The sequence below is a fragment of the Gymnogyps californianus genome, unplaced genomic scaffold, assembly GCF_018139145.2.
Source record: "Gymnogyps californianus isolate 813 unplaced genomic scaffold, ASM1813914v2 HiC_scaffold_45, whole genome shotgun sequence".
Classification (NCBI taxonomy): Eukaryota; Metazoa; Chordata; class Aves; order Accipitriformes; family Cathartidae; genus Gymnogyps; species Gymnogyps californianus.
Window position 1 is genome coordinate 23125 of NW_026114345.1, and position 24855 is coordinate 47979.

General features: G+C 37.0%; 1 protein-coding gene across 2 annotated transcripts; it reads right to left on the reverse strand.

Moving 5' to 3' along the window:
• Positions 1 to 393: 393 nt before the first annotated feature.
• On the reverse strand, positions 394 to 24456 carry LOC127028864 (polyadenylate-binding protein-interacting protein 1-like). 2 transcript variants are annotated; one of them, XM_050914524.1, is made up of 11 exons: positions 24181 to 24456; positions 22770 to 22936; positions 16491 to 16679; positions 12169 to 12281; positions 10201 to 10312; positions 8762 to 8887; positions 5308 to 5414; positions 3719 to 3836; positions 3530 to 3584; positions 2820 to 2913; positions 394 to 724 (listed from the first exon to the last, which is right to left on the reverse strand). In XM_050914524.1, the coding sequence occupies exons 1-11, from the start codon at positions 24410 to 24412 to the stop codon at positions 631 to 633; spliced, it is 1407 nt and encodes a 468-aa protein (XP_050770481.1). In that variant the 5' UTR covers positions 24413 to 24456; the 3' UTR covers positions 394 to 630. The 2 variants fall into 2 exon arrangements, with proteins under 2 accessions (XP_050770481.1, XP_050770480.1); XM_050914523.1 differs by having other exon boundaries at positions 22767 to 22936.
• Between the last annotated feature and the right edge of the window lie 399 nt (positions 24457 to 24855).

Below are 24855 nucleotides of genomic sequence, written 5' to 3' on the forward strand. Positions count from 1 at the left end.
ACATATAACATGTTTATTCCAGGAAAGAGTCCAGACCTCACTCATATGTGTTTTGGAAGAGGAAGGAAGAGGAAAAAAACCAAAACACCTCCCCCCCCCAAAACAAACCCTTCACAAACCACTTCTCATGATTTCATGATTGTGATCTACGGGGGGGGGGGGAGGATCTGTATTTAGATCATATGCTTCTTATTTAATTTTTTATTTTTTTTTAACTACCAGATCTTCTATATGGTAAAAAGGATAAGTCCTAATGTATACTAAACCAAGTAAGCAATTAAATTTAGATCCAAGTTATTCTTCCCCTTTTTCCCCCCAAGGGAAATTTTATGGGACAGTTTCCCATTAAATTTTAATTTCCATTATGATACTTTTTAAATCAATTTTATTGCAGCCAAAACATTGTTCATATACCTGTCCATAAAATAAACTATGATATATACACAACATTTTAAGTTACAGGGCATAAGTTTACAATTTTTGGCAGATTCTGTTTAACAAAATGGAAATTGTATAACTTTAGTACTTGGAGAAACTAAACTTCCTTATTTTGGTACAAATGTTTTATGTCCCCCTATATTCTAACCATACCTAAACTGGTTTAATAAACTAACATTAATGTGCAATATCTCACTGTTTTCTCTTATGTTCTGATTCTAGACAGAATTTTTCATATGCTTCTTCAATTTCTGGATCCATCTTGTCATCAAGGTCATCAAAATACCTAAAAAAAACAACCCACCAAAAATGTTAAGTTTATGTACAGATTTTCAGAAACAGTAAATAGGTGAAATATTTATGTAGATGTCAAGAACAAAACAGAGCTTTATAAATAGTAGTTAACTATGACATTTACTAAAAAGGTCTTACTATGAAGAAGAAAAAAAATTATGTGTACTAGGAAAACAAACAGAAACCTCAAAGCAGCATAGATATGTACAAATTGCTGCAGTGTTTGCCACCATTTTAGATCATCTTATTTCTGTCTTTTAACCTGTGGACAGCATAGTTTCCAAGATGATAGAAAAATGCAATAATGCGATACAAGCTTTCCAAAATTTAATAATGCATTTGCACTGATGTATTTACAAAAAAACATAATTAGCATCATATTAGCATAATTTTGGTTGGTTAACATCCTAGTTCAAATACTGCATCAGCTGTCTTGGTTGCACGCTAGTCAGAAAAAGATATTTATATAGAAAACCTGTATTCCTATTTGTTGATATATGAAAGAAGGCAACCTTAATTCATCTCCCTTTTGCATCTGCATTATATTACCTTCTATTACATGGTAACCAGTCTTTCAGAAAAGATCTGTCTCATTTAGGTCAGAGAAAAGACTGAATCCCATTAATGGTAATCAGTATTACGCAGAGTGGAGACTACCACAGAGTTTCAAAATAAAGCTGGGAAGTGATGGGGATCACTTAACAGCTTGCTTTCTCCTCACAGTTATTGGGAAGTAACTTGAGTGTTCCTTGTTTTCTCTAGGTCCAACTGGAGCATTCATCACCATAAACTAGGACAATGGAGTTGTAGCTTGAACATGATAGTGTATATAATTCTAAATGGCCTTAAAAAAAAAATCAGCAGCTATTGACTCTCAAAAAGTGTGCATTAGTTTCAGGTGCCCAGTTTATCATCTTCTGTGCCTTAGTTCCAAACAAGGGAATCAGCATGTGCATTAAAGAAGCGGTCTACATATTTATTTTATTTGTTCCTCCTTTCCTATAGAAGTGTAGACTTGAGAAGGAACTCAACATAGAACCCTTCTCCCTGATGTCAGTCATGAGAAATAGCTGACAGAGGATCAGGATAGAATTGTCTAAGCTTTTCTTAAGCCTTCAAAGAAGGTTCCACAGTCACCTTGCATGAAGGTTGACTCAGTCTTCCACACATCACTCTTCAGATTTGCTGTGTTTAACTGCTGTCTGTCTCCATTTTGCATTTAATTTGTTCTAAGCACAGCAGTTCACAAGGGTAGTTTTTTTCCACAGTATGAGCTTGTTGATTTCTGATGACATCTCTAATTTATCTTCCAAATTTCCTGCAACTCCCCTCAGCTAGGTGCCATCTAAAAGTTTTCTAATTTGCTAACAAAAATATCGATCCAGACCAGCACTCTTATCACACATAAACACAACACTGAAAATGTTTTTGGGTATCAAATCATGATCTGAAAGTCCTCCTTCAACCAGATGAGTACAAAGCTCAGAGCAATTTATTTTAGACTGTATTTCTTTCACTGGTTTCCTATCAAATTCTTATAAACCGGTATCAGAAAGTCAGACTATATTCCCATCTGTTGCTTCCCCTTTTGCCATTAGGTTGCTTTTCTTGTTCTACAGGAATACTGAATAGCCATTTAATTGAGGGAATACTACTTATCTTGAGGAGAGAAACTTAACCTCCTCCCTTTGAAAGACACTGAAAATTTTGTAATTATCTCTAGCTAGGATGCGTACGCGCAACAGTCAAATGAATTCAGGTTGCCTCACTACCAACACTTGAAGGTCTGGTGCTTCATTTTGCTTGCAAATTTATTTTTTTAAAATGCAGAAGAGAGTATGTTTGTATGTGTGCAAAAATATCTGAAATTTAATTGCCCTACTCAGTTGGATAAATATAAAATTTGTTTCAAACTTGTGTGATTACAAACCAACTTACACCTGAACAAATACATAACTTCCATTGTAGGGCTAAATAATAATTATATTATTTAGTTTAATTTTTGTCAAGATTGGATTCCTAAGTCTGCAGTAAAAATAACTAGTCTTAAAAAAACCCAACAACTATCACTCAAAAAGAAAACATACTGATCTCCAGGTCCTGATAAATCTGTTCCATTTTCTTCATAATCTGGGAACAAATCCTCTCTTTCAAGCAGCTCTTGGTATTTTTCTTGGTAATCTGGCATAGTAAAAATGAGACCAAGTAATATATAAGACTAGTCCTCTAAATTAACATACATCTATACAGTTTGAAAATACCCTACTTAATGAAACCATAAATGGCATGAAACATTATAGAAAAAAACTCCTGCTACAGTGTTTTCTCAGGACATCAATCAACCTCTAAGAATGATACCTATCTTCCCAGAGAACTGTAAAGGTAGTCACAGATGTCTTTACCTCAAACGATGTCATGCCATATTGCATTCAGATTATAGAAAACAAAGAAACCAAGGAAGAAACAAACCCTTTTGCTACTAACAATGGACAAACAAAAGAAGACTTGAAGATTTCTGGCTTCCTGGAGAGACCAAGTGCTGAGGACTATGGCACAAATTCTTCTGAACTATATGAACTCAAATGCACATTCTCCATTTCAAACATTTACCTTCTTTTAATACAGAATAAGACATGTGTTACACAAAGCCAGGAATTCAGACATAATTTTGTCTTTTAAGTTGTATGAGTTTCAGATATTTTTAAGAACAACTTTTTATGTCCTGTTGAAGTACATAACTTAATTACAACTTTTTAAAGACGACTGAGAAGACAGGTATACTAAGCTTGTGACGTACCTGGATCTGCTGCAGTGAAAGGAACACCATCAGAAGTGTAAAATGTTGGTTCGTTCTAAGAATAAAGTTATACAGTAAGTTATATGCGTTCAGAGAGACAGCTGTTTGTAGCTTTCAGCAATGTGACTGTCTATGAATCAAGTTAAATTCACATTAAATTAAGGAACTGAAGTGTCAGTACATTCTTACCATAAAATAGTTTGGGTCATTTTCAGGGGTAGCTTCTGTATGTGGAGAAGTTCCATGAACTCTACCCCAGTCACTTGATCGTAGTTCTACTAGTTTCAGAAGCATATGCTTTACATCTCTGAAATAAACAGAAGCACCACAAAAGTTAAAGTTTTGTGCTAAGCAATAATTGGGCTATATCTTGCATATACTAGATAGCTAAATCTCAAAAAAAGCTCCAAAAAGGACAAAATTTGGTCCAGTCTGCAGGTAATTTTGAGTTAGGTTCCCCCCCCCCCCAACTCTAGATGCTTTATGTGTCCCTCAATTATGAGGGACTCACTCTCTCCACTTCCTCTGTGGTGAAGTAAGGAGTCCAATATGAAATAGAAATTGCTATAGTTTTTAAATCAAGATGCCAAACCTGCAGCACAAGTTGAGGAACAAATCCTTTTCTTATAAAAGGATAGTACTGAGGAAAACAGGGGGTGATCTTCAAATTGTATTTTAATTATCTAATTTACGCTCCTAACTTTAGCTCTCTAAATCACATTGAAATTCTGTAGTCAACAGTGAAAAGTAATGTCTCCAATACATTAGATGCCACCACCCATTTAATCCCTAAAATAAGAGAAATTGCTTTCTTCTTTTAAGCAAGTCCATGGAGAAAAGTTCAGTGAGTCTCATTAAGGAAAAAAAAAAAAAAAAAATCTTCAGTTGTTTCCTCTATTAAAAGAAGTTCATGCCTCTGTGTGTTTGAAGCCTCAGGCTTGTGCTATCTATTTTCTCTGGTTCCTGAAGCAAGATTTTCCTCATCTTCCCTGGGAGGCAGCTAAATTACAACCAACAAATGCTACGAGCTACCTGCTGTCCTCCCTCCACATGGCAAGAAATCAGGTCACAGTGTCTGAACCCTCTATAGGTTTTTAGTAAGTTTGCAAGAATGAGGATGAAATACAGCAGAATAAGATAACCTCATGCATGCAGTTGATTGCAAATTGAGAAGCAGAATACATTAGCCAACCACTCATTCTTTTCCAGCCTGTAGTAAGAACCTGCCAAAAAGGTATGTTCTCCAGAAGAAAAAAAAAAAAAAAAAAAGCATATGCCATTTTGCCCTTACATTTATAGTGATTTGTATACTATATTTAATGCTGTTAAATTCAGATTTAAAAGTATAAACTATGAGATATCGCCACTATTGTTTTTTTGTATTTATACATGCTTTTAGAGCCTAAAGCACTTAAGGGAGATTTCAACACCTAAAGGTTTAAAAAAAACCAAAAAAACCCCCCAAACACCCCCCCCCCCCCCCAAAACCACAACACCAAAAAAACCCCACCAAAACAAAAAACAAACACCACCATCTCATAAGTGGAACATGCATCTCTAGTAAAAGATAAAAAATCAAAACAAAACCAAAAATTAAACAAACACACCCCCCAATTGAAAATTACTTTGTTACATGGGAAGTGACCCAAATATCACCTTACTTTTTGTAAATGAAAGTTTTAAGGTAACGTTTTGGACATTTTCATTATTCTTGAAGATTTTTAAGGTGTTCTGTTTAATATAAAAACAGAACACTGCACATAAATTTATCTTCTCACCTGCTACAGTTTGCATCCAACACAACATTTTCAATTCTCTGAATCATTTCCTCCATATCATTCTTTCCTTTTTCTTTCCAGGCATCTTCTAAAACTGAGCCTGTCAACTAAAGACAAGGGATTAGTAATTTTTTTTTTTTTTAAAGCAAATTATAAAACTTTAAGAAACTGTCAACAGAAGAGATTCTGTAACAAACCATACCATTTAGATGCATTGTGCGACTACCTGAGGGTTGAAGGTCCCAATCTCCTACATCTTTTTGCTAAACAGATTAATAGACCTTGTAAATAGTTTATTTTAGACTACAGACAGTATGGTAACTCTATGTCCAATGTTTATGTTACCTAGAAGTTCACAGCCACTTCCCTCCTTTCAGTCTTGAAACATGATTTTGAAACAACTCTCCAGCGATTTAATTACACTGTGAAACAGTCACATTACAACAAAATGCATACATGTAATTTTTTTTTTTTTTAATATTGCAGTGATTTCTTGTGAAAAATCGTTACACTTCATCTTTCTGAAGTTGTGCATCAGTGGGACATGGAGATTGCATTTGACCATACTGTTACTTGGGTCACGTTGACACAGAGATATTGCAACATTCTGAATCCTGTTTGAAAGGACTAACAGCATTTGTCAGATCTTAATTGCTTTAAGTACATGCTATGAAAAAAGAGACCATATTTTTGCAGATGATGCCACAGGCTTACCTGAGAATAACAATAGGTTAGTAAGCTTTAGAAAGACTTCAGTCAACATACCTAGCATCAGACATGCCAGAGAATTTAATCTGGCTATATATAAGAGGAGCCAAGAATTATCTGACCAAGCCAGCCTGAATTTTAATACATAAAATCTGTGAGACTGAAGCTGCTGCTGAGAGAGCTTTAGCAGCAGACAGTCTAGAACTGCTGTGGATGAAAGCCTTTTCTGTTAAGAATAGGTACTTCATTGCCCAATAATTGCACAGTAGGAGATAAGAGTTAAACTAGGAAAAATTAGTTTGCCACTATGGTTGAAGTTAATAGCAATTCCTGATCTACTCAGCATAAATATTACATGATCCAAAAATGCTTGGAATGGCATCCGATGATACAAAGGAATAAAATGCAAAGATAAAAGCAAGCATCTTGGTCAGCACTTGTTTCACATTCCCAGTTTTCTACTGCGGTCCTGCCTCGATCCTAGGTAATTAGATAACAGCACCAAGAAGGTTTAATTAAAAATAAATATATTGCAAAGCAAATAGGTAGAAAAACCTGTATCTATCACTATATTAAATGGAAAGGACAACAGGAGACATTTATTGCTTCGGTAGTGAAACCAAGGTTTCATGAGGTAGCCCAGTCTAGCTACAGATACACTCCAACATTTGTAGATACTTTGAGACATCAGAAAACACTTGCATTAAAAAAAAAAAAAAAAACAAAAAAACCCCCACCAAAACAAAAACCCAAAACACACCCACAAAAACAAAACAAAAAACCCACAAAACTGTCTTTTATTCTGGAATGGACACTGAAGCCAAATAAATATTTCTGTGAATATTCACAGAAATAGTGAGCCCTCCATTTTCTTTGGAGAACAATCAGAAAACACAGCAGCACTGGAAAGCTTCCTAATTTGCGTACTGTCTTTTTGAAAGGTCCTTCAGTGGGCCTTGCCTCAGGGAAGCACTTTCAACATAAGGATTGACTGCAGGAGTGAATATGCTCGTTGAACACCTCACACTTGCTATGAAGCAACCTGCTTAAACATCCAAACTTAATTTGAAGGGTTTAAATTGGAGGATGTAAAATCTCTCTTCCCTATTCACCATATCAAAAGAAGCTCCCAGAATTGGAATTTAAGATAGAAGAGTCTGAAAAAAATTATAGAGTGGGAGGAAGGGGGAAGAATGAGGAAAAACAAACCGACCAACCACAAAAAACAGAAACAAAACTCCACAAAAATACTGTTTAGCTTTTGACCTTCATTCTTAAAATAAACTGTTTCCCAACTATGAGTATAACCATGGCTTGTGAAGATAAAAGTTTCTCCCTGCATAGAGCCTAACAATTTTTTTTTCCTAAGAGCAAAGAGGCTTGTCTTCATCATGAAAGAGAAATATATTTCTACAGTAGTAATGATGCAGACAATACAGTAGGAAATAACCAATATAAAGAACCTTTTGCTGCAAAAACAACCCCCTCAAGTGATAAACCCTAACTGCTGAGTGTCCTTCAGAACAGAGAATGTACCCAAACCCCCACAATTCATTCAAGTTGGTTACAGTTTTCTCCCACGCCAGAAGTGGCAAAAGGAGAGCTAAAGGGATTGCTTACTCCTTCGCACCTTGGCTTCAGTTCTACTGCTCTTATATGTACACAAATGGCCTTGAATTTTACTTTTAGAGTAGTATGTTACTTTTTTTTGTTTGCTCAATTTCATAATGGTACTAAGAAAAAAGTACAGCTTGCTCCACTAACGATGTAATGCATAAAACCCCATAAATATTTCCTCATTTGCAGTTTTGTTTCCTCCACTGCTCCCAAAGGTACGAAGGTACATCCATTGTCTCAAAAAGAAACATAACACTCCCTGCATATCTTTCCTTGTCTAGTAGGGCTTTTGGAAAAAAAAAAAAAAGCCCACTCTTCCCATTATCCAAAGCTTCTCCACTTTCTCTTCCCAATCTTCAAGCACTTCATTTAGATATGCAAAAATTCTCATCTTTCTGACAAGAAATACTTTCATAAGACACTGTCACCTACACTTCATGTGTTCCAGAAGCACAACCCACTGACTTTATGCATTGCTCATTTCTCTTTTGAGGCATCCAGTTAAAGCATTCACAGGGCATGGAAGCATATGAACTGGACATCCAAGAATGACAGACAGTTGCTTAACTCTGATAATGTTCATGCTGATTAAGAGACAAAATACTCCCTCCCTCCTTTTACCTAATAAATTCTGAATTTCTAATTACCCATAATTAGAAACCTCTCCATATTACTTCATTTAATTAGAGCTGTTAACCACATACTATAGTACCAACCTACAGAAGGAATTGTGTGATGTGGCTACCTGTTAGCCTGGATCTTGAATCTGTGGCTCAGGAATCCATTCTAGCTTGTGACACAAAGAAATAGGCTTTCACTTGATTTTTTTTCTTATTTTTTTTCCCACCGGTTCACCAGCAGGAACCATATATGACCATATCTCGTTTTCCTCACTTTCCACTGTCAGCTGTCACGTACTCTATTTTTACTTATCCCGGATGAAAAAAATCTCAAGAAGAAAAAAAACCCAAAGTATCTTAGTATTTGCATTTAAAATATATTATGATCTACATATAATTATATAAACAACTAGTGCTCATGAGCTTCCCTCTTTCATTCAGGACTATGATGATATATTAAAAAAAATAAAAAACTATTTTTTTTTCTTCTTTTAAAACTACTGTCTCACCTTCAGCAGCTTCACTGCACACATCAAATTATTATCCACAGGATTAGAGAAGAGCGCATTTAGTAATTCCCGAAGGCCTTCTTGAAGAATTTCTGCTCGCGTTACCTGTCCCTTTGTTCCTTTAATCTGCAAAATATATTTAAAAAAACTAAAACCAAACCATGTTTAAAAGACTTAAGTTTTAGAAATTAATTTAGTCACATTTTCTCTCTCGAATGCTGTATGATTTGGTTTGTGATTAACATAGTTGAGCTCTTCAGTTGGAAGAATATGCCAAATACTGTAACTATTCTAGAACACAGACTTTGAGTAGTATCCTTACAATTCTGACATATACATAACAATGCTTGTCTAGCATTTTGTTTCTTTGATAATAAATTGCTAAGAAAAGCTGCAAAATGCCTGGCAAGCAGTCCACATCATCCCAAATTCTCAGAATCCCATGCTCTTTCCCATCCTATGTTATGCCTTCTCTTCAGCTGTAGAGTAGCTTACTTCTAGAAGGCACTCTTTATATATTTAAAAATTATAGAAAATGGTTTAAAAAAACCTGTATACTCCAAACTGGGCAACTCCTCCTCCCCCAAACCCTTTGGAAAGCTTCCTTTTTACTTCTAGCAAGTGAAAATTAGATTTCAAGGCCCACTTATGAACAAAAATGGAAGAGTCAGAGAGTTTTCTTTCCTCATGCCAGCAGAACATTTTTATAGTGTCTGCTTAAATCAAACCTTTGAAATAATCCAGTGAAAAATATATTTTTAAGGACACTACAGCAGTCAGTGAACTTATTGAACTCACAGGTATAAGAGTCAAAGAATTTTTATGTGTACGTACACTTTTTTGTACATATCAGATACAAAAAACCTGATCTAAATACAAGATTTCATGCTTCATGCATAAGCCAAGGACTCAACCTTCAGAAGAAATCTCTTTAAAGGTCTGCATTTTTAATTGCTCATTTTGAAGATTCCCATGCCTTCCTCAAGCATTTGATAATAGCTCCTATTAGTGGCTGAATACTGAATTACATGGGTTATTGATCCCGATCTGCTTCTGCTAGGTTGTAACATTTCCTATGGTGGTTAAGTGTAGTAATCTGGTGGTTTTACCAGACAAAAGAAAATACCAAAAGCTTCATTCCAAAGGTGGTTTATGGTTGGTTCTTTTTATGAATTCTTGACACTTTTTTTTTTTTAATCTTTATAAAGTTCTCTTCTATGATCTTGTCCTTTTTTGTTTATCTGTTTCTTGGACACACATTATAATGAAACTGTTCTAAAGTTCTTTTACTTTATTCCCCCCTCCCACCAAAAAAACCCACCAAAAAAAAGCCAAACCCAGAAACAAAAATCACACCTCAAATGATATTCCATTTTAGTGTTTACCTAAACACAACAAAAATTAATGAAGAACCATCTGACACTCAACTTTCTTCTTACCTCTAGGTTAAGGTAAAGTTCAGCTAAGAACAACACAAAGGCATGAAATTGTTTTCGAGTAGTCTCATCTCCTTTGGCAGCTTCATCTCTGTTTTCATACTCTGTTCGACACCTGAAAACATTAAAAAAAAAAATCATAATCTGTAGACATCCCAACATATATAACATGCTACTTATTTAATAGAATGCTAAGAACTTATTCACTGCATTAAAACTGTTAAATGCTGAATACTAGGAACTATGATTTGTGAAGGAAGTGAGAGGACTTCACAAAGACAAAGTGGATTTTTGTCCTTCTAGATGAATACATATGATTATATGATTGTGTTTTCAAGCACTGAGATATCTGAGACAGCAAAATGAAATAGAGCAAATTGCAACATGTAAGAATTAAAAGACACAGTTTATATATTAGAATATGGGTCCAGGAAGTTTAACATAGGCAGCCAAACATAAATAGAAATAAAGTAGGTATACTCTGAAAGACATTTTCCCCCTTTCAGGGTGCTGCCCACATTGTCTTAGATGCCTTTACACTTATTTGATAAATTCTTTATCCCACCATTTTAAGCATCAGTGATGCATAATTTAGATATAAATGCAAATACTGAGGATTAAGATAACATGGCAGTGAGGTAATTTTCTAGCATTCAACAACTGTGTCAAAAATATACAAGTTTACATAGCAGTGCAAAAACAAATTAAAAAATATTTAAAATAAAAAGGAAAGCAAGACAGCCTCCAACGTATTCTCAATGGTTATGCAATAGATTAAGAAATACTTGAGAAACTGAAAAATCTAAGGAGGTGAAATAAAAAATTTGAAGTAGGAACTTGGGCTGAGAAACAGGAGTTCTCTGTATTCATATTGTTAGCTTGTTTATCTCCCTCTTCCTCTCCCCCTCCCCCCCAATTCCATCCATATTAGCAATAAAAACATAAACAACTTTAAATTTATGGCTTCAGGGTGCTAAAAGGAATGTTATCTGTTGGGTTGGCTTTAAAACCAGGAATCAGATAATCCAACTTTAACAGGGATTTCCTTCATGGTATTGTTCAAGTAACAAACATAGTTTAAAAAAAAAACCCAAAAAACCACACAAGATAAAAGTGATAATTTTGAAGGCAAAAAGGCTCATCTGCTTTGGGATAAGAAAAAAAAAAATTCAGCTTCTCCATAAGGTACTGCTCCTGATTAACAGCAATGCATTTTGATGATCTTTTAAGTTTATCATGCCTTTGCTCCTAAACATAGGTGGACTAAGTGAAACTTTTAAAATAAGAAGCTTAGAAAGCCAAAAGTCCTTAAAGAAAAAAGGCTAATTTCTAAAGAATTCTGAAGTATTAAAGTGTACTACTCCTTCAAATGTCATACAGTAAGATTTAAAAGGAAATACACCCATTTAAAAAATGTTGCATTTTCGTCAACTATGAAGTCTAATCATTATTAAACCGTAAGCTCCCAAATTCTGTAGTAACTGAAAATTGAAGAAGTTTATCCTTCTGGATTTTATACACCTACTTCATAGGTGTAAAGTCAGTTAGCCAATCAATGATTAAACATTACACAGCAACTCCAGCCAGAAAAGTAATTAAAGAAAAAACACAATTAAATAAGTCCTGGCAAGAGTCAAAGGACAAGGACAGTACATATATGTGCATTTAGTATACTTTTAAAGTTGACTAGCTTTCAAATTTACCCTGTAATTCGGTATCAGTCTAATATACTCAGTTCAAAAGAGCCCACAGAACCCTGAATTGAGTCCTATTGCCATATTAAAAAATATAAAAATATTTTAAAATATATGTATTCGATATCCAGTATGTACCTGTGCTTTAATAATCCTCAATCTAAACTTCTATTTTAAATATGTACCTCTTTGCATGCTATGTTAAGAGTTACATACAAAAGAGGAAGACACTTAACCTGAGAAAGTAATGGGCTTAAAATGACATGCTGATACTGACCTTTGAAGTAACAACTGTCGGAAGTTCCCACTTTGTGGACTAATGGTTAGATGGTGAGATAGATAGTTACACAACCGCGCTCCCATGTAGGAAAAATTTGGGACAGATGTGGCCTTCCAAAATAAAAGTGGAAAAATAAATTATTCATAAAAGTCATGATTAGGTTATCAGGAAATATCTTTAAAAGCTTTTTGGAGAACTGTGTTTAACAACAGTTGACTAGACAATTGAAGAGCAGAAGATTAATAATTACTATTTCTCATGTTAATTTTCGTAACTCATCAACACTTTGCTACATGCATTTCAGCACTTAGAAGTTCATTATACTGTGATTTTGTGGCTTTAAGAAAACAACCACCATTATGCCATGTGTCCTCAACTCTACTTCTCCATTGTGACTTACACCAAAGAGTGTCTGAAAGTCACTTACAAACTGTTTATACAAAAAAAAACCCAAACAACCAAACCAAACCAAAAAAACAAAAAAAAAACCCCACACACAAAAAAACCCCCAAAACCCCACAACACAACAGTGGACATTAAGACACTTTTTCAAGGACACGCACTCTCTCAAGGAGAGATGAGTGCATTAAAACAAAATAAATAAATCACCTCCATTCAGTCTAAGTGCTATTTATCCCAGAATCTATTTTTGACAATAGTGAATGCCCAGGGAAAGAGCACAAGAACATGGCAAGTAAAGATAAATACTTTCTCCTGTACATGCTCCAGCAAACTGCAGAATAGCAAACTCCTGATTCAGATATTAAAACTGTATCATTACAGTTAATAGCTCTTGATGGGTCCTTTTTTCTAAAACAAATACTGTTACTGTTGAACATTTATACTTTTTATCATCTAGAAACAGGTGGTGGCAACGAAATTCCACAACATAAGTTATACACTGTCTGAAAAATATTTTGCTTTAAATCTGATACTTGAAAATTCCAAGAGTTGGAAAAAGTAATTGGGAATTCATTAGTGTCTACATTCAACCTCTCTTAGAACTTAAAGCAGAACATCCCCTTATTTTGGCAATTTATTACTGTTCATTTGTTTTGAACTCTCTTCTAACAAGACTTGAATTTGAGATTATTTCTCAGATACAGCTTCAGTGAAAAGAGGCTCTAGTCTAAGTAACTCAATCAGCTCTGCCAAAAAAACCCAGGGATACTAAGAATTCATTAAAATTCTCCTTTGGCTTTATCCCACCATATTCCTTTTACATCTTGATCATCTATCAACACTGTAGATGTGCTTGCATGCTTCTTCTAACGTGTTTGAAAAAAGCATCTTGCCATTAGCATGTCAATGCATTATAGCTAGTTACCTTCTACAGGCAGAGGAAAATATACACTCAATGTAACTGTACTATGTGCATAACGTTGCTGGAAAGAACTGAGGTATCTTTGGAAGATACAACAAATTTAAGTAATTAAGATAGTCAAATCGACTTTAGTTTCCAGTAAGAGGCATGTGAAATAGCTAATGAGCTTTTTGGTGCTTTGGTTCAATCAGTTGCTTGGACTAGAAGAGGTGCCCCCCTTTTTATAAGGCAAAATACATCACTTAAATTACATTTCTCTTTCCTAAAACAAACAAACAAACAAAAACAACAAAAAAACCACCACCACAAAACCACCACAAAACCACCACAAAACCACCACAAAACCACCACAAAACCACCACAAAACCACCAAAACAAACTGTTGGAGATATGCGAGAAACAAAAACAAAGGATGCTATTTAGTTAAGGAGGCACGACCTTGAGAAGAGAAACAAGATGACACCATAAGTCAGCAGGGTAAAGAAATACCAAGATAAGCACAGGGGCAACCAAAGAGCTACTTGAACTGTGAGTGAACTCTCCTAATTAACATACTAGAAAACCCGCCCTCGGGTAGGGAGAGCCCCCTACCAACAGAAGCCCCTTCCTCACAGAACATGCGCAGTAAAAAAGGAGGACACTGCGACTTTAAGTGGAGATGAGACTTGCGAGAGCCAATAGGAACGAGAGTAACTCAGCGAAACTGTAAAAATACTGATAACTGTTGCTCGAAAGGTATAAAATGCTTTACCGGGTGTTAACCGGGTGTGCTAGCTTTGTGGAGTTACCACCTAGCACCCATCTCTGCGCAGACGTGAAATAAACAAATATCTCGACTCTGTGCGTTAATCGGCTTTTTTGCACACCGGGTGAAAGAATCCTGATTTTTGGGACAACAAAACCACCACACAACCAAAACCCACAACTTCTTCAAACCTCATCTGTATTTTTTTAAACCATTATCTTCCCAATTAGTTGGTCTGTATTTGTGGTTGCATCAAATAGTGAAACAATTCAATTTTGGGTATTATGACCTGGCATAGCACACAGAGACCAAAGAAAACCACCTCACATCATCTTAATAACCAATCATTATAGTGCAATAATGTCTTCCCTGAATTATTGTTGCTTGGTAATCCCAGCTTATCTCCAACTCAAAAAAAGTCACAATCTAAGCATGAAGGCTAGTCTACCAATATGTATCTTGAGAAATTTTAGTTGCTATAACAGCAACAATCCACCGTATTAACTAGACAACAGTCAAGATTCTTAAGCCATGAAGTCAGAGTGTTCAGCTTTTGGAAAACAAGAGAACTGGCATTTCACTCTGTTGAGACATAAATGGATTAGGAAGAACATGGGGAAGTAGATAATTAATTCTTATAGACAGGCTAAGATACCTGATATCCAGATGAAGGGAAGACTGTACAGGACTTGGGTTTCTTTCATTTTAGCCTTTTTCCTTCACAAACCTAGCATCTGTAAATCTGCTCAAACATCACTGAAGCAGATGCTTATAAACACACTTCAGCAATTTTAATTGAAGTTTTGTGATAAACCAGGACAAGGAAACAAATACTTGAGCAGAAGCTCAAGACAGAAGAATAATAAGCATAGTTGACTAACACTCAAACACTATCATATCCTGACATACAAAGCAGCTAAAAATCATATGCTTTTGGATACTAGGACAGCATTTTGCACTGAGCTAAGTTTTATTTTTCACATAAAACTGTTATATTTCAGACTGATAACACTCAATGCTTCTCAGTTAAGGAAGGCACAGCCAACCCTAACATTGGACTTGTTTTAAATAGGGGGAGAGAAGAGGAGGCAACATTAAATGAGAGTCAATTTATTTAACATATATGAAGTTATAAATAGGATAAATTCCTTTTTTTCTTCCAATAAAGTTATATGGAATATTTTCATCTTTTATTAACTATTTTCCATGTATCCAAAGAAAGGATGGGAAAATGATGCTGCCAAACACAGCACAGGTAATCTTAACATCTAACTAAACTGTTCTGAATTAAATGTGCATCAATTCTGTATTATAATAAGAAACTTAAGACTATACAGTTCTGTACAATGACCAACCAGTCACGCAGCTTCTACATACCCCAGATTATTTCACAGTAAAAAAATTCTGCAAGTATCTGCACTTAAAAGGTGAATAAAGTTTACATTCTTCAAGGTAGAATTTGAAAGCAACTCAGGAAAGTGAGAGACACCCAATGTAATAAATAGCAAGCACAAGTGTTGCTTCATTCTCTGCAGCAAGCCCAGAAGACTGTAACAGCAGCTCATTTGCTTAGCAACACAGATTAAGCTGTTCTTTCCAACGGCTCCTCCAATTAGCACAGAGTTCAGTTCAAGGTCTCTGTCCTCATTTCCACAGCCATCAATGGGACTGGACCTAGTTACCAGCAGACTAGCTTTCCTTTTTTCCAATTATGCTGTTCTGAAATAGGTATAATTCCAAATGAAGAACAAAGCCTGTCAGTAAAAGAGCATTTCCCAAAGGGCGATGTGTACAGTAGGTATAAATTTTTTTTTTTAAATACCAAGGAATGAAAAATATCTAAGTATTATGAAGAATTTTTTTGTAGGATAGAATAAAAAAAAAAGTACAACTGACATTGCTTAAGAGTTTCTTCAGTCTCTACTATATAAATCCAGCAAAATATAACTCCTTCAATTAACTGCTGTAATTTCAACTCTAGTATGTGACCCAGGAGATTCAAATACACAGCAAAGGAAACAGAGTAAATCAGGGAAATTTATCAACCAGCCAAGTATCCTACACTTGAGCTATCATTTCAGTTTATTGAGAAAAATCTTTCCCTATACGTTTCAGTCTAAAAAGAAAAATTCAAACCATTAAAATACTATGTAGGTACAATGATATAACAAATAATACTAGTATGCATATCTTGGACACTAGGTAACAGAGGCATAACATCCATGTTATAAGACAGAATACACAGGCTACCTGCTGATATACGAGTTCAACAAGTTCTTGCAAAGTTTCATCTGCAGCGACCCAGCCATTCAGTGTTTCGGCAAACTGCTCTATTTCAGTTTCAAAACAACCTGGTTGCTCGGTGAGGTGATTTAGGAAGTCTTGTACATATTCTGCCAAAGTCAGATAGCCATCATATCCATCTTCAAAGGAAGAATCCTATAGCAGTGAAAGAATATACCAGCTATTTAAAAGGAACCTAAAATAAAGTTGTTACACTTACTATCTCCAGAAGTAACCATATAGCCCTTAGTCTTGAGTAACTCCTGATGCTCTGCATACTTGATAGTGATCTTTATTACATGGTTCACTTAAACATTTTTAGAGAGCATAGACCTCAATGCATCAGAAGGCTCCAGTAGTCCTACCATCTTAAGAACTAGGTAACGTTTTTATAGAGATTAGGGTCTCTCAGCAAAACACATCAAAAGACAGATTAAAAAAGAAATCAGTTTGCCAAGTTGGATGTAAGATTAACTAACAAACTAACAAGTAAGTATACCTGTTAAGAATAAAACTACCAAACTGAGGCTCAACACCCTTTCCTGATGCACACACAAACTGTGCTGCAGATACATGAACTGTAGAAGGAAAAATCATTGAAAATTGGAAACAAAATATTTTGAGCTTACATAGAGCGCAAAAGTGCTCCAAAATATGCAGGAGGGGAAGAAATTACAGAAATACAATACAGTGTAGTGTTCCCATGTATAAAATATAGCCAGGAAAACTGATCTTTTAAAGTCAGCAAATTTGCATCTCTTGGCAATGGATGAAAGACTACAAGGCATGAAATGAAACTATTTAATTGGTATTGCATTAATTTGCAGTTACTGAGGTTAAAAACCAGACAGTAAACACACCTGGTCCCTAAAGAAAGGAGGAGCTAGAACAATACCACTTTATCAATGTTTATGCTCCTGCTGATGGAACAGAAGGCTGCTAATTTTGTCCATTCAAAAATGAACGTATGTAACAGTCTCTAAAGTCAATGCTGTTCTGGATGATTACAATGCTAGTATATGAGAGGAATAGCATAGGAAGCAACATACTTTGTGATGTAACTAGTAATAACACAGTACAAATAATTCACTTTGTCACACTATACAAAAGATTGTGAAAAGTATCTCATATGAGATCTCAGAAGTGCAAGCAGGAGCCTGAAGAGGGATTGCTAAAAAACTGACTTATAATTAGCGATTCAAGACATAAGGGTAACATACAGGATATCAGAATTCTCAACTGATCTACTATTTAACATGAAAAAGATTTAAAATATATCTACTGTAATGAAAAATTGAGATAAAAATTATAAACCACTTTTTCTTTACTTAGTGGACATAAATACATTGATAAGGTTTATAATTATATTCTCCCTCTCCCCACCATCCCTCCCTTAATGAGGGGATATCCTTTACTTTCTGTCTTCAAAATGCCTCAGTCTCTCCTGTACTGTGAAGCAACATGGATCTGTGAAAGATAAAAGCCCTGGATACGAACTGTGGAGAAAGACAGATACACATTGCTGAAAATCAAGTATTGACATTAATTTCACAACCTGTGAAGAATTTGTGGGGAAAAATGCAGATTTTCCAAAATTCTTCAAAGACACTGTCCTGGTTTCGGCTGGGATAGAGTTAACTCTTTTCTTAGTAGCTGGTACAGTGCTGTGTTTTGGATTTAGTGTGAGAATGATGTTGATAACACTCTGATGTTTTAGTTGTTGCTAAGTAGTGCTTATCTTAAGCCAAGGACTTTTCAGTTTCCCATGCTCTGCCAGCAAGCAGGTGTGCAAGAAGCTGGGAGGGAGCAGAGCTGGGGCAGCTGACCTGAACTAGCCAAAGGGGTATTCCATACCATGGAATGTCATGCCCAGTATATAAACAGGGGGGAGTTGGCCAGGAGGTGTGGATCGCAGCTCTGGCATCAGTCAGTGGGTGGTGAGCAATTGCATTGTGCATCACTGGGGTTTTTTCCTTCCCCCCCCCCCCTTTTTTTTTTGTTATATTCCTTTTCATTACTATTATTAGTAGCAGTATTAGTATTATTATATTTCATTATTATTATTGTTAGTATTATATTTTACTTTAGTTATTAAACTGTTTTTATCTCAACCCACGAGTTCTGCCTTCTTTCCCCGATTCTCCTCCCCATCCCACCGGGAGCAGGGGGAGGGGGACGGGGAGTGAGGGAGTGGCTGTGTGGTGCTTGGCTTCTGACCAGGGTTAAACCATGACAGACCCATGGTGTAAGGGTATACAACTTAAGCTAATGAGGGACACATCAATATAACAGAAGAAAAACTAGAAAGATTTCATATGATGTTTAATTAAGTAGAATATTTGCCCAGTGAATAATATTGAAGACAAAGTTACTTAATGTGGCCCACCAGAAATAGGAAAAAAATATGGGTTTAAGGAAATGGTGGCAAATTGTTACTACTCATAAGGATAAAGCCTTCAACAACCTGATCCAAGTTGGTTTTGCTTTGAGTTGGGGATTGGACCAGAGGAACTTCAGAGGTCCTTTCCAACCTAAATTATTCTGTGATTCTAACGGTTTGGAGCTTATTAAGCCAAAGAATAAAAGCTAACAGGCCTCTGTGTAACTTGCTAAATATTCTATTTCTCTAAAGGAAATCAACTTTTACCAGGCAATTTCAAATAGCCCAGTAAAAGTTCTGTACAATAAAGTTAAACTATTTTGTTCCACACAACTATGACATTATTGTGCAACAACTGCAGCTTAGTCACATACAGCTGAACTAGCATCTCTTCAAACAACCTGTTTGAAAACTCTCCAGCCAGGTTGCAGGGGATGCAATTTCTGTAGCTAGTAAGAGAAGCTGCTCTTTCTGACAGCCATCAGGTTGTTACGAGATCCTCATTTAACAGGGAGGAAGGTATCTTCCTCTCATCCTCACCTGATAAAAATTTAATCTTGGAGGAAAATGTCCTTGTTCTGGAAGGGGCTCCAATCCCATTTGGTATATTGGTGTCCCTGTATTCATACTCCTCTTCCCATTTTGTAATTAAAAGGCTAAACACAGAGGCTAAACTCAGCACCACATTCATCTACCTATACTAAATACGCAACTCCAAAGGCAGTCTAGGTTTTAGTAACTATGCCAGGGAACAGAACAAATGGGAGAGAAAATTAATAATTCAAACAGTATTATATGTTGTATATTGCTAAATTAGTAACACTCGATACTTTAAAAACTAATTAGATTTAGTCCAGTAACTTCTAGACATAAACTACTCATGTTTCTCACTGGCAGATTTTAAAATTTAACAGAGAAGACCGCACCATGTACTGTATCAACTAAGGGAAAGTAAAGCAAATTCCTCTTGGTTATTTTTAAACAGTATTTGGCTAACAGGAGGCTATAAGTTTACACATTCATTACAAATTTATGATTCAAAGCCATGAAAGTCAACTAGAAATTTTCCATTAATTCCAATGATTTCTCAGTCAGGCCAACACTGTCTAATCCTTCTCGTTTATGTTTGATAGCTATAGGACTGGATCCTGGATTATTCACAACAAAAATGCAAGAGTCACTAACTTAAAGGTAATAGATTTGCCTCTCTTCTACTAAGAGTCAGTTCATGAGTTTAAAGACATAACAATGAAAAGACTAAGTAGGTACTAAAATCCCTCTGATTTACATAAAGATAAAAACCAGAAAGTCTATAGAAAAGATCCATGAGCCAAATCTGCTCTCAGGGTCTGTTTCAGTACATGTGCTAATTACCACTTTCCTATACCTGAGAAGTACTCACAACATTTCCACTTAGGAACTTAGTCACCAATAATTTATCATTGATTTGATTTCTTCAGACTTCTTAGGAACAAGCTTTTTTTTTTTTTTTCCCTTCAGATTATACGTACTCAACAAGTTTACAATAAAGTTATTGCAAAATTAAGTACAAAGACTGTTGCATGTACAAAAATCACCTATTCATGTTGTATGAGGTTAAGTGGCATCCTCATGCTTGGCTAAAAGTATAAAATCCACCACAGGCTGCTTAGCCTCCTTTTTGAAATTAGTTGAAGAAAAAAAAAAAAAGAGGCGGGGGGAGATTCCACCTAAGATAATACAAATCTCACTCCTAAAACTATGAAGTGAGAACATTCTGCCCTTCTGATGGAGTGACAGCCATATTATTCTCATATACCCATGCCAGAGAACAAGTCTGACATTTCCTACTGGCAGTCCAAACCTAAATCTAGTCACCAATTCTACTGCAGACATCCACAACTTCCGATAGGATGGACAGCTGTATGCAAACAGAGAATACCACAGAGGTCTTTCCTCCCCAAAGTCCTGGTAAAGTTTTTCTGAAAATTCTAGTATGCCTTGGATGCTGTACCCCTTAAACTATCTTCACAGGTAACTGATAGTTTTGAGTATCAGAACTAACTGGAGATTAACTAATCTAATAATCAAGTGTTATATGGACACACATAGTAATTTCAGTAATGTACAATCAAACAAGGAATCAACACATTATTATTAAGCATTTATTGTTTTAGAAAATAGCAAAAACAATGTGAGTTTTCAGATCTAAAAATTCCAGGGAACATTAGAATTAATACTTCTTAGCTTTCATAAGTCAGAAAAACAGAAGTTTCTCAAAACTTTGTTTTGATTCAAATTTTAAAACTCATGGTGAAAATCTGTGTAATAGTAAAGTGTGCTAAATTCCTTATTTTTATTGCAGGTGGACCCAGTTTATGAAATTAATTCAGTCATTAAAGTAAATAAAAAAACCCCCAACCAACCCAAACTTTGTAATAGTGAAGGACTAAGAAGTCTGAAACATCACTATTCTATGCCTAGTATACTCTGATTAGATTAGGGTCCCTGCAACATACTTCCAAATAAATGTTCTAGGTTTTGCTAGCATTTTAAGAGTTATTTTCATTAATAGATGAGTCACTTATATTCATAGCATATTCCTACTACATAGCAACCAGGAACTCCCACATGCTTGTGTGTTTTTGCAAAACAGCTGAAAAGCAACATTGCTGGCCTCAAAACTTTGTAATTATACGTATGCACACACATGCCATTCCAAATGGCATTTTTTCTTTATTTATAGAAAACATGTAACACGTACTGGGGCAAAGTAGTATTTTTTTCCCCTAGATTATCCATTCACTGAAGCACGTTCGTATTGGCATTTGTCAACAGTTGTATATTGGCTATGGGCTTGTATTATCCAGGACAGTGATTTTATTCAGTAAGCTGGCAAAGCTGGTAACATCCAGGTAACATCGATTTTACTGGTGAGGAAAAACAACTTCAAAACACCAAATCACCATGTTTAGCATTCAAATCAAGTATTTTTCTGTAAGTTATTCAAAATCTATTTGTTTCAGTATAATTGTTTATTATCACTTGATTGTATTTGTAAAAGTAATAGTTCCCACCTATTTATATATAGTACCAGAGTTTGGCTGCTTGCATAACAAAAGGATATTCTAAGAATTCACATAGATCTTCCCTGGAGTAGAATTACCATAGCAATAATATGGAAGACAAGGGGAGTAGAAAATAAGTACCACCAACTTTTCTTACGTGATGAATCTACAATATTGATCTGAGATTACCCTTATTCTGGCTGCAAATATATTTCATATTAGGTATGTTGGTAGGTTAACTGCTAGGAATGAGCCCAACCCTACTTTTTTGCCCTTTGGTGATACAATATCACTGAAGGAATTAAAAGACACATGATGGTACATAAATTTAGGCAGTCACGGCCAATCATACCCATGGCACAGTAAATTTAGGAAAGGTAAAGCCTGTGCTCAGAAAAGCTAGAGTTCAAGCTTTCTCCCACACTTGCTTCAAAAACCTGTGAAATCTGAATAAAAGTGCAGCTAAGCTTTTACTTAAAATGCAGTGCAGATGTAACTACAACAGAGGCAGTCACCAAAAAGACAGCTTATTCTGATGTTGGGTGTAATCAATGCTTGGTGTAATCAACAAGGAATGTGGTTATCTGCAGCAAGCTTTAGCAAAATATCCCACATTAAAGGCTCACACACAGCATAATATTCACTCATTATCACTTAACATTCTGACTGCGTCTCTGGAGGTTATCATCCGAATTTTTGGAGTCTCTTCGGCAAATGCAGCATTCAAGTTATCTGATACACAAGATCTCAAGAAAACATTGTTAATTTGAATATAAGTAAATTGGCATATACTAAGAAGAGAAGATAAACACTCACTGCGAAGTTCTGATTGTATCCTGATGGATAAAACTCAGGTGCTTTAACAGACAACTTTGACATTACCACAGGAGCCACAGCCACCTGAGGTTCAGCCATTTCCGGTCCAGAACCAGGAACTGAAACTTTATCTTGTGATCCAGATGGAATTCTTGCCTGTTGCAGGTGTTCTGAAAAGTTTTTGTTAACAGTTTTTCTTAGAAATCGCTAAATTAGTATGTATTCACACAGAGTACACACAGAATACATCACTTTTTGGACTTTAAATATACTTTTACTTATACTATAAATATACTTTCAAGTATACTTCAAATATATTGGTTTTATTGTTTTTTCTTAAATATGGATAGTTTTCACTTTAGCAAACTCTAGATGCTTTTCTACATGACAGAAAGTAAACACAATGTTCATGTGAAGGTGACAAAAAAAAAAAAAAAGGGGGGGGAAGAGAGCCCTCTCCTCCCCCATAAAAACATGTTTTCTAAAAGAGCTAACCTGAGACACTAGTAAATCTTCTTATGGTATGCTTGCTGTTTTTGTGGTTTTTTCATAGATTTCAGATGCAAAGGCAAGACTTTGAAGGTCAATAAATGGAAGACATCACTAATTTTTAACATAATCCTGAAAAACACTTAACTATCATTGTTCTCGTACACCATTTGCAAAAAAAAAAATCCAATGAAACTGTTTTTTAAACCACGTTTTCCAAATCTATCTTTATAGATTAGCTCCTAAATTTATTGAAAACAGAATCTGATACCTACCTGAAAAAGCTAACCAACAAACAATGCTTTATGTTATGGTTGGGTTTATTTTTTGGCAAACCTTTAGACCAGAGTTAAAGAGTTCTTCAATAAAGGGAAGACTGAGACCATCTGCGGTCAGATTAACAAATGGATAAAACACACACATACAGACGTGTGGGCACAGAAAGGGAAGGACGGACAGAGAGGTGTTGCAAGCAGGCTGCAACGCAACATCACACCTTTACTTGGGCACAGGTCCATAGCCCAGAAACATGACCGCTCATCTAAGGAAAAGTGCAGTTGCCAGGCCCCCTACGCAGCTCATCTCCATGCGGTGCCGAGAGGAGCCAGGCAGACGCCCGGGATGCGCGGAGCGCTGGCCCTCAGGCCACGGTGGCCTCTCAGCCCCTAGGTGCGGGGGGGTGGGAGAAAGGACGCGTCCCCGTGGCCAGGCCGAAGGTGCCCCCCCCGTGGTGCCCAGGGCTCCACTCTCAGTGGGACGGCGGGGGGGGGGGGGGAGGGGGGTTGGAGCAGCAAGCGAAGCAGGAGCAGGGCGGTGCGCGCAAAGGAGGGGAGCGCGGCGGGCCTTAGGGGGCCGCTCCCCGACACATTCGGCACCAGGGGCCTCCGGAAGGGCGGGGAGGGGGCCGCTGCACGGCGGCCAGTACCTGCGTTTCCGGTGCCCAGCGGCGCTGTCTTCGGAGGCCGCAACGGTTCCTGCTGCGGGAAAAGGCCGCCCGTTTTGTGCTGCTGCTCAGCCGAGCCTGAGCTGTGGGAGCCGCTGCCCCCGAGGCAGGCCCCGCCGCCGCTCTCCAACGCGCCCGCGCCGCTGAGGGGAGCAGCGCCTCCTCGACCCCGGCCCCGGCCAGCACCTGGAGCTCGGTCAAAACTATCCGACATGCTCGGGCCGGGGTGGCTCAGGCACTCATGAGAAGGAGCCACCGACTCAGTCCCGCTTCGCCGCGGCCCGAGCCCTTCACTTTCAGTTTCACCCACACACACACCACGACGATGGTCGCGACCCAGAGCGGCTCACAGCGCCCCCTCGCGACCTCGCACCGCCCGTCGTCATAGCAACCTCGGAGCCGCCGGGAGGGGGAGGAGCGTGGCCTGCCAGGCGGCCGCGGCTCCGCCACGCCGAGGGTACCCGGGCCGCCCCGCCCCGCGCTGCTACTGCCCGCAGGTGTGGGCCAGGCGGGGTGTCCACGAGAGCTGCCACCATCGAGGAGGCCAGCTCGGCTGCCACGGGTTAAAGGCTCTTGCCCGGATTTCGGGCCGCGGTGCCAACCCCACGTGTTCAGAACTGATGAGTCAGTCCCTCCCCCCCAACACGGGATCGACTT